This window comes from Pezoporus flaviventris, unplaced genomic scaffold (genome assembly GCF_033815535.1).
Source record: "Pezoporus flaviventris isolate CSIRO_AGI_PZ_B2104156 unplaced genomic scaffold, CSIRO_AGI_Pfla_v1 ptg000078l, whole genome shotgun sequence".
NCBI classification, from domain to species: Eukaryota; Metazoa; Chordata; class Aves; order Psittaciformes; family Psittacidae; genus Pezoporus; species Pezoporus flaviventris.
In genome coordinates this window covers 2,204,821-2,217,727 of record NW_026892626.1, presented here as the reverse complement: position 1 = coordinate 2,217,727, position 12,907 = coordinate 2,204,821, and the positions used below count along the sequence as shown (strand labels likewise).

General features: G+C 53.3%; 1 protein-coding gene across 5 annotated transcripts in view; it reads left to right on the top strand.

Annotated features, from left to right (window-relative positions):
* RAB11FIP3 (RAB11 family interacting protein 3) overlaps positions 1-10,903 on the top strand; it is a 78,126-nt gene extending 67,223 nt beyond the window's left edge. For all 5 annotated transcript variants that reach the window (XM_061473684.1, XM_061473685.1, XM_061473686.1 and 2 more), the window contains 7 exons: positions 779-882; positions 3,146-3,286; positions 4,237-4,318; positions 6,350-6,487; positions 7,284-7,439; positions 7,747-7,887; positions 8,626-10,903. In XM_061473684.1, the coding sequence (XP_061329668.1) occupies positions 779-882; positions 3,146-3,286; positions 4,237-4,318; positions 6,350-6,487; positions 7,284-7,439; positions 7,747-7,887; positions 8,626-8,739 (876 nt within the window). In that variant the 3' untranslated portion in view covers positions 8,740-10,903. The remainder of the gene's footprint in view (positions 1-778; positions 883-3,145; positions 3,287-4,236; positions 4,319-6,349; positions 6,488-7,283; positions 7,440-7,746; positions 7,888-8,625) is intronic.
* Positions 10,904-12,907: the final 2,004 nt, after the last annotated feature.

Below are 12,907 nucleotides of genomic sequence, written 5' to 3'. Positions count from 1 at the left end.
GAAACCTTGTATGTACTACTGGAAAAGACCTTGTATCTCCAGGATTCCTTTTTGAACACACTTGCTTGTCGCTCGCTGTTATCCCAGAGCAGTGGGTTGGGTTTTGCAGACATGCTTCTAATTGCCTCTTTGCTGATCATTCTTCTATTGGTATAAATGGGATTGGAATGAATGGAAATGCAAAGACAGCTGAAATAAGCCCCATGTAGGTACAGAGAGAAAACATTCATCCCTGATCCCACCAGCCAGCATTGGCTCCTCCTATGTGACTTCATTACCATAGAGCTGTGAACCAGCATCTCTCAGTCCTGTTTCAGGCAGCAGGTGGTTATTCCCTGCCTCAGGTCAGAGCAGAGTTCTGGTGATCCAGATGGTGTCTTTCCCTCTAGACTTCCATGTAGGATATCACCACAAAGTAAGGAAAGTGTGAAGCCTTTAGCCCCATATTGGTTCATGGAAGACATCAAAACCTGAGCAGCCAGGGTGTAAAAGGATGTTTTAAAAGGATGCTTTAAATCAAGGCATGATTCCAGCAGCATCTTAAAGAGCAAACCCCAGTGACGGCTCCTGCAGCTCTGGCCACCTTGAGTGGTGGAGAGCAGGATGCAGGTGATGCCAGGAGCTGTGTCGGGGTGACAGGCTCTGAATCAGTGCAACCAACCACGGCAGCCCTGGAGCTGTGCCGTGCGCTGGAGGCAGTGGGAGTTGCTCTAGTACTTGGTGCTACTCTGCCAGCAGGTTTGGGCAGGGTGGCTGATCCCCCTCTCCTCTCATACAGGTGGTGTTCCTGGAGAAGCGGGTGACGGAGCTGGAGAAGGACACAGCTGCTAATGGCGAGCAGCACAGCCGCCTCAAGCAGGAAAACCTGCAGCTCGTACACAGGTAAGGCTACCTGGCTTGTGCTGTGGCCAAAACACAGCTTGGCATCGCCCCTGGTGCCTTTTCCTTTCCCCTTCCGTGCTCTGCAGCATCCTGAGCCTTCCCTGCGGGCCAGCTGCCTGCCTGTGTGCAGGCAGGAGCTGCTGGAGCATGTGAGAAAGGAAGAGGATGGACAGAGAATAGCAGAAAAGCTTCACAGCTCTTCCCTGGACAATCAGATCCCACCCTGGCAGAGCGCAGCTGTGGTTAAATCCAGCTGGGATTCTGACTGCCTTCTCTGCTCAAGTGTTGTGCCATGCTGCACATAGCTTTTCTGGGGCTCTGGAAAATCCCAGGAGCACAGGAAATGACTTGCAGTTCAGCTGGGATAAGTGTCAAAGATTGTAGAATCCCAGACTGGTTTGGGTTGGAAGGGAGCTTAAAACTCATCCAGCTCCAAGCCCCTGCCATGGGCAGGGACACCTTCCACTAGACCAGGTTGCTCCAAGCCCCGTCCAAGATCTTTTCAATGTTATGCTCAGATGCATGTTAACTGTGACAATGCTCTTTAGATCTTTATTTGAATATTTTTATGTGCTTCCCTGCCCCACATGTCCAGCCTGAAAGGTCTCTGTGGAGCTCTGGAGCTGCAGGGGTTGGCTCAGAGAACCATAGCAGGGGTAATGCTGCTTGGAAAGCTTCCCATTCAGGGAGGATGTGTAATTCATCTTCACTCTGTATGGAATTTCTGGCCTGCATTTTCCCATTAGTTGTGGGTGGAAGGGTCAGCAGGGTCCCTACCACCCATCTCTACCTTCTTCACAGCCAGCCTTAAGCCTGTTGCCTTCGGATCTGGGCTGGGGTGTAGCCCCTTGGATCCCATTTGATGTAATCACTGTCTTTACTAATCTGGCAGGCTTCTGTCTCCCAGCAGCGTATTTACCCTTGGCAGATAAACCCAGTTTATCTATAGGGCTGTAAGACTGTTAAGTAACAATCGTGTCAGTGATTCAAACAAAGGTTCCTCTAAGCCCTGATGAACTTTGCAGCAGGGAAATGTTTTCACTTTAGCAGCTTGGCCCAGAAGTGTCAGTCACTTTTAATCAAGCAAAGCCCCAGGTGGAATAGGTTCATGTGGCAAAAACCCTTCCCCGCCTGCCTGCGCTATGCAGTTCCATCAACTAGCATGCTCTTGGCTCTCCTGCTGCCCAGACTGGGTGCTTTGTGCAGGGCAGGGATGTGGGTGCCTCTGCCTGTGCCAGAGGGCAGCTCGGTGTGCTGGTTTTTCTCTGAGCATCAAGACTACTTCAGGGCAGAGTAAAGGAGCCTAAAACACTAGAAATGGCTGCAGGAGGATTTCTCTGCTTTGGCCACTACAGGTGGAACCACAACCCTGGGATTTATGGTTGAAGTTGATGATCTTAAAGGTCTTTTCCAACCCAAATGATTCTATTTGGCTACTGCTTGTTCTGGGGGATGATGTGACTGTGACCCACAGGTTGTGGGTTGTAAAGTGATTACTGTGCCTCCACCCTCACTTCACTCTCTCATTGGCCTCCCACTGAGATTTATAGGGACATAGACTAGACAGAGACAAACCAGCACACACCACCTGCTTGTTATATTCGCCTGCCATGTTGGTCAGCAATTCTGTCCTTGGGAGTTTCCTGGACCATGTTGTTGTTCTCCCACTGCATCTGCTGGGATAAAGTGAATCACAGAATCCCAGACTGGTTTGAGTTAGAAGGGACCTTAAAGCTCATCCAGTTCCAAGCCCTTGCCGTGGGCAGGGACACCTTCCACTAGACCAGGTTTCTCCAAGCCCCATCCAACCTGGCCTTGAACATTGCCAGGGATGGGGCAGCCAAAGCTTTTCTCTGGGCACCCTGTGCCAGTGCCTCAGCACCCTTGCAGGGAGGAACTTCTGCCTAAGAGCTCATCTCAATCTCCCCTCTGTCAGGTTAAAGCCATTCCCTCTTGTCCTGTCCCTACAGGCCCTCGTCCAAAGCCCCTCTCCAGGTTTCTTGTAGCCCCTTTAGGCACTGGGAGCTGCTCTAAGGTCTCTCCTTAAGGATCCTTCTCTTCTCCAGGCTGAACAAGCCCAGCTCTCTTAGCCTTCACTGCTATAGGTGTGCTTCCCCTGAAAGCTTGCTCTGATTTACAGTGTGCTTCTCCCAGTTCTCCTTCCAGAGAAAGGGTGTGAAGAGAATGTGATCCCTCCCTTTGGATGGCATCGTGCCGGGGTTGAGCCATCAGAATTGGTTAATCCTCTGTCTCCTTTTCACAGAGCAAATGCTCTTGAGGAACAGCTGAAGGAGCAGGAGCTGAGAGCTGACCAAACACTGCTGGAGGAGATCAAGAAGCAGAGGGAGCTGCTGAGCAAAATGGAGAGGGAGAAGAGCATTGAGATTGAGAACCTGCAGGCCAGGTGGGGCTGGGGCAGGGTTGGGTGGTCGCAGGGCTCCTGGACCCACATCTACAAGCTGGAATACATGTACATGCTGTCACTTTGTGACTGCAGCCTTTGGGGACACAAAGTGCAGTCAACAGTGAGTTTAACTTCATGAAAGGTGTAAACAAAGTCATTATAAACCTTGAGTTTTGGCTGCTTCTCCTGCCTTCATTCCAAAATCAAGTCCCTCCTTTGATCCTAGTCTCAATCTCTATATTTGAACTTCCCTGATGCGGTTGCAGTTTAAGGTCACATCCATGTGCTTGCCCTGCAGTGCGTGAATGAAGAGATTTGGTAGTGCTTATTCCCATGAATGACCTGTGGAAGCACATTTGATGCTCACCTGTTTTCCACCTTCATGGAAACAGGCAAATACCTGGGAAGGAAGAGTCATCTGACAGGCAGTGTCCCAGGGTGCTTTGTGCTACCTGTTGGCTTCCAAAGGAAACAATCCTGTGGGAGAGGTTTAATTAGACAGGTTTTTTGCTGCTGTTCAACCCTTGCAGCAAATGTTTTTTTACCAGGACAGTTACCATGGCAAATGGATGTTACTTTACCTGGAGGAAGCAAAACCAAAGCCCTCTCTGAACCCCTGCACTGGCTCTGCCCAGGCCATATCTCTGCTTTTCGGTGCCAAGCTGAGGCTTGTCCATGGACTGATAAAGCCCTTGGCCTAAAGATTAGAGTTGGACCTGGTTGAGAAGAGCATGGCTGTGGCCTCCAGACTTGCCAGAAGTCATGCGGATGCCCTGCTTTGTCCCCTGGGAGTAGAAATAGTTGAAGTCTCAGAGTTTGCTTTGAAAAGATAACTCCCTGCTGGCTTGCCTTCAGCAGGTCCTAGTTAATATTCCCTGTGATGTTCCAGCCAGGTCTCCCACACTCGGGGTGCTTGGGTGAGTCTATTACACATCTCTTTCCTGTTGCAGGCTGCAGCAACTGGATGATGAGAACAGTGAGCTGAGATCCTGCGTCCCGTGTTTAAAAGCCAACATTGAACGACTTGAGGAGGTGAGGACCAGGGGTGCTGGAGTGCCCACACCAGAGCTCCGTTCTCATGTGGGATCTGTTTAATGTATGAGCAAATCAGTTGTTTCTGTGCTCCAGTCCCTGCAGAGCTTGCCTCTGACCAGAGCTATTCCATCCTGCTATCCGTACAGGATCCCAGGGTTTGGCTTGGAAACTGGGATTAAGAAATCCCTAATAAACTTCTCTGTGCAGTGGTGGCATCCCTGTCCTGCCTGGTTAGCAGGGGACTCGTGCCCTCTTGTGGAAGCTTGTCCCCATCCCTGCAGCCACAGCCTGCAGCAGGACAGTCCACTGCACCGGGATAGGGGGAGGAGCAGCCGTGCTTCATCTCTACATCCTGCCTGGGCACATGTGCTCTTGCTGGATTGGAGAGTTGAATCTCACAGATGATTGAATCCCAGACTGGTTTGGGTTGGAAGGGACCTCAAAGCTCATCCAGTTTTAACCCCCTGCCATGGGCAGGGACACCTTCCACTAGACCAGGTTGCTCCAAGCCCCATCCAACCTGGCCTTGAACACCGCCAGGGATGGGGCAGCCACAGCTTCTCTGGGCAACCTGTGCCAGCGCCTCAGCACTCTCACAGGGAAGAACTTCTGCCTAAGAGCTCATCTCAGTCTCCCCTCTGTCAGGTTAAAGCCATTCCCCCTTGTCCTGTCCCTACAGGCCCTTGCCCAAAGCCCCTCTCCATGTTTCTTGTAGCCCCTTTAGGCACTGGGAGCTGCTCTAAGGTCTCTCCTTAAGGAGCCTTCTCCAGACTGAATAAGCCCAGCTCTCTCAGTCTGTATTCAAGGCCATGCAGATGCTGATGGGGCTGGGGTAGGAGTTTTGCCAAGGCACCGCAGTCTCCACGGAATGGGCAAGGTCCTCATTTTAGGAGAGGATGTGGGTTACAGATGTAACATGGCGCAGAGGCTGTATTCTGTTTCTGTTCAAGCTTGTGGCAGATGTAAGATTAAAAATGCAGTGAAATACAACCTCTCTGCCTGCTGAAGGCACTCAAGCATTTCATCTACTCACAACCTTTGAGCCCCTGGGGGAGCACTGCAGCTCCATCTCTACTTGATGTGGCCACAATGATGGTCTTTGTCTGCCAAGACCTTGTAAGCTCGGTGCATGGATGCTGGGGTAGGCAAACCACTGTGGGCCTGAAGCTAAATTTCCTGCCTAGGTGTGTTTAGCCACACAAAGTTGGTTTTGATCCTTAATCTCCCTGCAGAGCCATGCTGCTTTTCTCCACAGTTAATGGGATTAACAAGGAGCGAGAGGTGCAAATACTGCTCCTCCCTGCTGAGGAGGATTTCGTTGTCAGCATTGCATTTCCTCCTGGTGGGGCTTTTGGTGCTCTCCTCCATGGATACTCCAGCCTCAGCAGCTGGAGCTCCCCCTTGGAGCTGTTTTCACCTCTTCATGTCATGGGTCATCCAGCACCAGTGCTGGCTGGGTTCTTGTGGCATTTTTGGCTGTCTGAAAGACAAAAGGGGCTTTCATAGAGGGGACCAAGCAGAAGAGCTGGGCTGTATGTTCATCCTGGTTTGAACTGGTTGTATTCCTTCTTGGATCAGTCCTCAGTTAAGTTCTTTCATATCTGAAACAAAGGATGAGCATCCCTAGAGTAGCTTAACATCTTGGATTCATGGCTTTTTCTGAAATCCAGACCTCATTTTGTGTTTCTTCTTGGCCTGTAGCCCTTTGCTGGCTCCAGGCCCACCCAGGCAGTGTCCCACACCAGGGTATTTGCCTGTGTGCGTTTATTCTTGAGTCATCTCTTACTGCCTCTCTCTTAGCAATGCTTTTTTGGTGTGTGGCTCTTCTTGCTGCTGCCAAAGCACTCGGGCTCTGAAGCCGTCCGCCAGCAAATGAAATCCCAGCAGGCAGAGCATCCAAATGCGTCAGCAAGAAGAACCTTCCCCGTGGTGCTCAGCATGTGCCGTGTCCTTGAGCGAGTGGGAAGAGCCCTGGCAAGCACCGAATGAAAACGGGCCCTGAGACTATTGCTCTGTGTGTCATTACAGGAGAAGCAGAAGCTGCTGGATGAGATTGAAGACCTCACAGTGCAGCTTACAGAGGAACAGGAGAAAAAGAGGAAGATGGGGGACAAGCTGAGTCAGGAGAGGCACCAGTTTCAGAAGGAGAAGGAGTCGACACAGGAGGTAAGTAGAGCTGGGGCTGTTTGCCACAGCACTGGCCTGCTGTAGGTAGGGCAAGGCAGGGCTGTGTGAGGAAGCTGGCCTTGATAGCCTCCAAAAATAGGTGTCAGTGGAGCTTTTAGTCCTGCCTGGGCAGAGAAAGGTCATACAGCAGCTTCAATATAGAACATCCATGGCTTTTGGCTGTGTCAAAATTCAGCCCAGGTGTCTGCATCTGTAGATCCATGGGGCTGTGCCACCTCCTGTCCCTCTTCTGCATGGGACAAGCACGAGGATGAGGGCACGTGGAGCCAACAGGCATTAGCAGGCAGGAAGAGAGGGGTGCGAGGCTACCTGGGGAGAGCTACCAGCCTCTGTGTACTTAGGGGCAGAAACTCAGCCCCTTACAGGCATCTGGGGTTGGTAATTTCAGCTGGAGGCTCGAGCAGGACTTTCTGTTACAGTTGGAAAGGGGCTTTGGGCCTCAAGGTGGAGATTATTGTTGTGGTGATGCTAAGAGCACTTGGGTGAGGTGGGGAGTCACCACACTGGGCAGGAGGGAGCTCTCCAAGCCCAGGGAGGTTGCCGGTGGGGTCTGTCTGCTGCCACATGGTGCCCTAGCCAAGTCCTTCCAGGGCTGCTGTCATGGGTTTCAGTAGCTTCCCTTCTCCTGTCTGCTAAAGGTGTGGGAGAGGAAGGGGAAGACCCTGAGAAGGATCTGTTAATCCTGCTGCATCAATGGATGGGGCCCAGCCAGGGACCAGGGCGAGCTGCTGGGCTTGCAGGGGTAGCGGCACTCAGTTGTCCTCTTGTGCTGCAGCTCATTGAAGACCTCCGGAAGCAGCTCGAGCACTTGCAGCTCTTCAAACTGGAAGCTGAGCAGCGGAGGGGCAGGAGCAGCAGCATGGGGCTCCAGGAGTACAACAGCAGGACACGGGAGACAGAGCTGGAGCAAGAGATCAAGCAGCTCAAGCAGGTATCCAGTGCTGGGCAGGGAGGGAAGTGTCTTGGGGCTGCTTGGGGATGCTGATTCCCTGACTCCCTGACCTGAGGAGTGGTCAGCAGGAGCCTGGGTGCTGTGTCCAGGGAGGTGACCGTGGATCTGGCAGCCCCACTGCCTTCTTGCTCTCCTGTCCTGGGACTGGAGAGGTTGGCTCCTTCTGAGAGAGCCCCTCGCTCTGCTGAGACTGAGTCAGGAGACTGTGTGCTGTTCTCAGTGCTGTGTGAGCTGCTCTGAGGGCAAAACGTGCTTCAGCAACATCTGATTTGTCTGTTGTGAGCAGGATAACAGGAACCTGAAGGAGCAGAATGATGAACTGAATGGGCAGATCATTAACTTGAGCATCCAGGGAGCCAAGAACCTCTTCTCAGCCTCCTTCTCTGAATCCCTGGCAGCAGAGATCAGCTCAGTCTCCAGAGACGAGGTACGTGCTATGGGGAAATGCTTACCTCACCCACGTCTTCTTGGGGTGGCTGGTGCATCTCATCTCAGCCAAAGAGGGCTGCCGTGGCCCTGTCTGTAGTCCAGGTCACCCACAAAATCCACTCAAAAGCTGTCGTGAGCTAAGAACTACCCACAAAACTGTTTGAAGAGCTTGCAGGACTTCCCTGCCTGCCAGCCTCCTTCCTGGCAAGAGAGGAAGCTGCTCCCTGTTTGCTGATCCTGGCAGCTCTGCTTTGCTGCCATGTGACAGCCTTCCTCTTCCTGGGACACACCAGCCACCTCGGCGTGTGTCTGTCTGCCTGTAGCTGTCTTAAAACCCCAGGGCATCTGCCCTGGAGATGGTGGCTGCTGTGGTGTGTGTTCCCCCTGCTCCATGCCTAAACCCCAGATGCTGGGGTGTGAGCCCACGTGAGCATCAGAATTCAATCTTTCAGACCCCAAAAAGTGGGGAAACACCTGGGTGTTTTGGGGGTCAAAGGGAGACAGGTGCTCCCTGCTTTCTACATCCTATCTGGCTGAGGACTTGAGGAAGGACAAGAGAGGGCAGAACCAGCAGCTGAGGGAGTTCTCCCTGATTGCATATTCATGGCCAGGAACATCCCAGGCCAGAGTGAAGAAAGGGGGAAACCTCCATGGTTGCACAGAGCTATGAGAAGCCCCGTTCCTGTGCTGGAGCAGCAGGCACTGACCAGTCACTCCCTTTCTCCCTCCTTTGCAGCTCATGGAAGCAATTCAAAAGCAAGAGGAGATCAATTTCCGGCTGCAGGACTACATTGACAGAATCATCGTGGCCATCATGGAGACAAACCCTTCCATCCTGGAGGTGAAGTAAGGGCGGCCGAGAGCCGTTGGCTGTGCACTCGGCGAGGGGTGTGCATTTGCTGCTCTGAGAGGATAAAGAGGGACTGGGAACGTCTTTGCTCTTGATGAAGGCTCAAGGAAGCATCGCATCAGGTCGGCAGGTGAATTAGCCGCCGGAGCAGGGATAAGGAAGACCAGCAGCAAGGCTTTGTTGCCTGACTCCAGTGGTTTGAAACCCTTCTGGCTTTCTGGGGGTGAAAGGGAACCTGGAGAAGAAACATAGGCAATGGGAAGCTGCCTGTGAAGCTGGGAACTGTCCCCACAGTGGCGTCGGACCCTCTGGGTGCAGAGTGTGAGCAGGAGCTCTGAGGAGATGGAGGAGGAAGCAGTGGCGCTGACGCTTTCCCTTGCTGCCCTGTCCAGCCCAAGTATCAGCTTTGCCAAAGTGTCCCTGACACACTCACTCACTGGGGCAGATCCGGGGGAGAGGGAAGCATGTCCCAGGCTTGTAGAGGGTTCTGCTTGGTTTGTTTTTCAATTAACTTAATGCAAATGTCCTCATTCAGCTGGTGCAGTTAATCCTTGCCCTGCTGCTCCTGTTGGGAAGGGGTCTCGTGCTGGCTCCTCTCCCTTGGTGGCAGGCACAGGCACGGAGCAGCCGTTTCGGGACACTTTGTCACCTGCCTCCTTATTTATTTGGCTGTCCGTGGCTCACTCCTGTCGGCGCGTCTCGGCATTCCTGGCTCTGCCGCCCTCCTCCCGGCTCCTGCGGATGGCTCTGGGAGGAGAGGTGCCTTCAGCCACCACTGCAGACACACGGATGCTGTCTGTCTGTCCAGCCTGCAGGGACGGAGGGGAAAGGCTGCAACTCTTCAGTTTGCACCAGAGGCTGGTCCTGGTGTACATGGAGCTGCAGCGGAGAGGGCTGAGCTCTCCCAAAGTCCCCGGCCTGGGGCCAGTGGCCTGTGCCATTCCCACCCGGAGCAGGGCTCTGCTGGTGATAGCTGCAGTCCTGGAGGGAGGGCCCGCTCCGGCCGCCTTTCCCACAGCTTCCCTGTGCTGCAGCCAGGGATGGAGCCGCTGCTCTCGTGTCTCAGCCTGGGCTGAAATCCCTCTGTGCCGCTGGGGAGAGGAGACCAGAGGTGCAACAGCAGCTCCCTGGGAAACAAAAGCCATGTTTACACCAGACAGCTTTTGGCTCACTGGCAGGTAGCATGACCCTGGGGAGCAGCCACGAGAGCCAACCTGCTCTTGTCCGGCACCGGGACAAGAAGCCAGCGGCCTCCCAAGGATCCAGCTTCAGGTCAGGCCCAAAGAGCCGTTCTTCTTCCTGCTTGCAGGTTCAGAGATGCCAGGAACTGCCTGAAAACAGAAGCCAACAGAGATCCCTTGGCAGGTGCCCGCTCCTCCCCACAGCACTTCCACGCACGCAGTTGGCACCTCTCTTCCCATGGCGGCAGAGCTGGGTGTCACCCGAGGATGGCACCTACCACAGCCTTATCCCTGCTGGGTGCTCCCCGCGCTGTTGGCATCAGCTGCCACCACCCTCCCTGCTCACACCGCTCCTGTGGGTGCTCAACCTGGGGTGAGCCCCATCCCCTTGGCCGAGGGGGGATGGACAGCCCCTGCACACCCCGTCCCCTCCCTCCCCGGGTCCGCAGGAAGAAGCCACGTAATGTACATTTCCAGAGAAGTTTTGGGTGTAAATCAGTGTATACTTGGAGAGGGAAAATTTTTCTATCTTGTAGAGTAGGTATTTTTATAGAATGAAGGTTGCTCATTTTTTTAATACTTTAAAGAAGAGAGAAATGTATCTGTGTATACACTAAAGCATATATATATATATATAAATATATAAATATGGGAGATCTGCCTTTCTCCACTTGGGATCTTGGATCCCCAGTTCTCAAACAATCGTCTTTTTTTTCCCTGTCTCTCACAAAGAGGTACTGTAACTGTAAATAAGCACCGGGGAAAAGTTCTAAGCACTGACTTGCACATTCACCATGCTTTAAAATCCTTATGGAAATAGAAACTAAAAACTGGACTTCCCAGAAATGTTCCTCTTTTCCCCGCCGGTATGTGAAGGAAGTTCCCTCCCCCCTCCTCCAAAAACGAAAGAGGCAAAACCAGTATTGTCTTAAATGATGTATCAATTCTTGTCCGATTAAAAGCTGTTACTATTCCTGCCCGGACACCTTCTTTCCACACGGATGTCAGTGCCACAGAGCATCCCAGTGCTGGCTCCCCAGCAGGGCAGGATGGGGGTGGAAATGCTCCAGCCCCAAAGAGGACCCTGATTTGGGGAGATGAGGATGGGGATACAAGACTTGAATGGCTCCAGAGGGGCTGGAGTGAAGGGGAGCCAAAGCCTCTGTGCAGGTGGGATGTGGGGGGATTCTCATCCCTGGTGGGATGAGGGACAGTCAGAGCTTGTACCTTCTCTGTGTGCCCTGCTGCTCTGGAGGGGTTGGGCTGACTGGGGCAGGCTGTGGCTTGGCGCTGGTGGGACTCACTGGGCTCTGCTCCAGGTGGGGACCCGGAGGCCTTCCCAAGCCCTCCTTACACTGCACTAAACCTCTCTGAGCACCCGGCTGCTGGAACTGCCCTGCAAATCCCTTAAACGCTCTTATCCGCCCTGCTAAGCTGCTCCACACCCCTCTGAGCTTCCCTCTGCCTGGAAGCTGCCTCACAGGGCTCAGGGCTGCAGAATTCCCGCTCTGCTCCCAGGGTGCCTCCGGATGGCTCCGGGCTGCTGCTCTGAACTCCTCCAAGCAGCCCCGCAGCACTCAGAGCTCCGAGGGCCTCTGTGTGCTGGGAAGTGCTTCCTGATACACCCTGAGAAACACCCCAAAGTGTTTCAGACTGCTCCATGCGGCACTGAGCAGCACCGAGGGGCCTAAAACATCCCTGAACATCTCTAAAGCACCTCTGTAGCACCCTGAACTTCCCAGCACCCCTCTAAACAGCTCTAGTGCACACCAAGACTTCTCTGAACACCTCTAAGACTGATTTTACAGCTCCTCTGAAAAGCTCAACCTCCTGCATCCTGAAGCTGATCTAGGAATGGGGGAAGTAGGTGACTGGGGGCATTGGTGCAGTGCTGGGTTGCCTCAAGGAGCTGCAAACCACCTCCAAGCAGCTCCAAGCTTGGGAAGGACAGACGCTGGCACAGAGCTCGAGCTCTTGAATTGCTCAAATAGCTCTCAGGCTCCTCAAACCAGCACTAAAAGGCACCAGGATGCTAAAACTGCTTAGAGCCATTCAAAGTAGCTCTCGAAGCCCTCTAAAACTCTTACAAAAGTCCTTGAAATAGCTCCAAATGGATCGTAGAGGTCTCGCAGCAGCTCCTCTGCGTGGCTGTGAAATGCCCCAAGTGCTCTAACGCTCCCTGAAAGGCCCCTGAACCTCCTCCAGCCCTCTCAAATGCGCCTCTCAGCAGCACTCAAACCTTCCAGGAACGCCTCTAAACTTCTCCAACCAGTTTGAAACCACCCTCAGCCCCTTCTGGGTGATACCAGAGAGGGGTAAGCAATCCTCAACCCGCTCCATGCTGCTCCAGAGCTGCTCTAAAATGCACCAACAATGACCTGTGGCTGCTCAGAAGCATCCAATTTCTCCACGGCCTCTGAAAAGGGCTCTAAGTGGGTTCAAACCTCTCCAGCCTCTTTGAAGCTGCTCTAGAAAAGCTTTAAAGCTCTGAAAGCTCTCCAGAGTCTCCAGAACAGCTCTGGAGCTGCCACAAGCTGCGCAGCGTGGTGCGGGCTTGGCATGGTGCTGGTGAGCTTCTGAGCAGCTCCAGGCAGCTCAGGGTTCATCTCCATTAACAAACGGAAACAAACCTAAATGCCTTTAAACAAATGTATTTGCTATAGGGTTAGAGGTTTGTGGAGCTTCTCTAGCTCCAAAGCTCCAAGGGGCCGCTGAGCTGGTTCCAGAGCACTGCTCTGAACACCACTATGGAGCTCCAGCTTTTCCTTTCCTTACAGTGGGATGCTCTGACCATTGACAGTGGGAACTGGCTGGCTCCGAACAAGGGTTGGACCCTGGTTGTGGTGCCAGGGTTTCAGCCACCCTAATGTCCCGGTGCCCCCACACTGCTACTGGCCTCAGTGGCAGCACCCCAGGATGAGCTTGAGGTGCTCAGCCAGTGCGGGCAGGATGTGGGATGCAGGTAGGGCTGCTGTGAGTACCCAGCC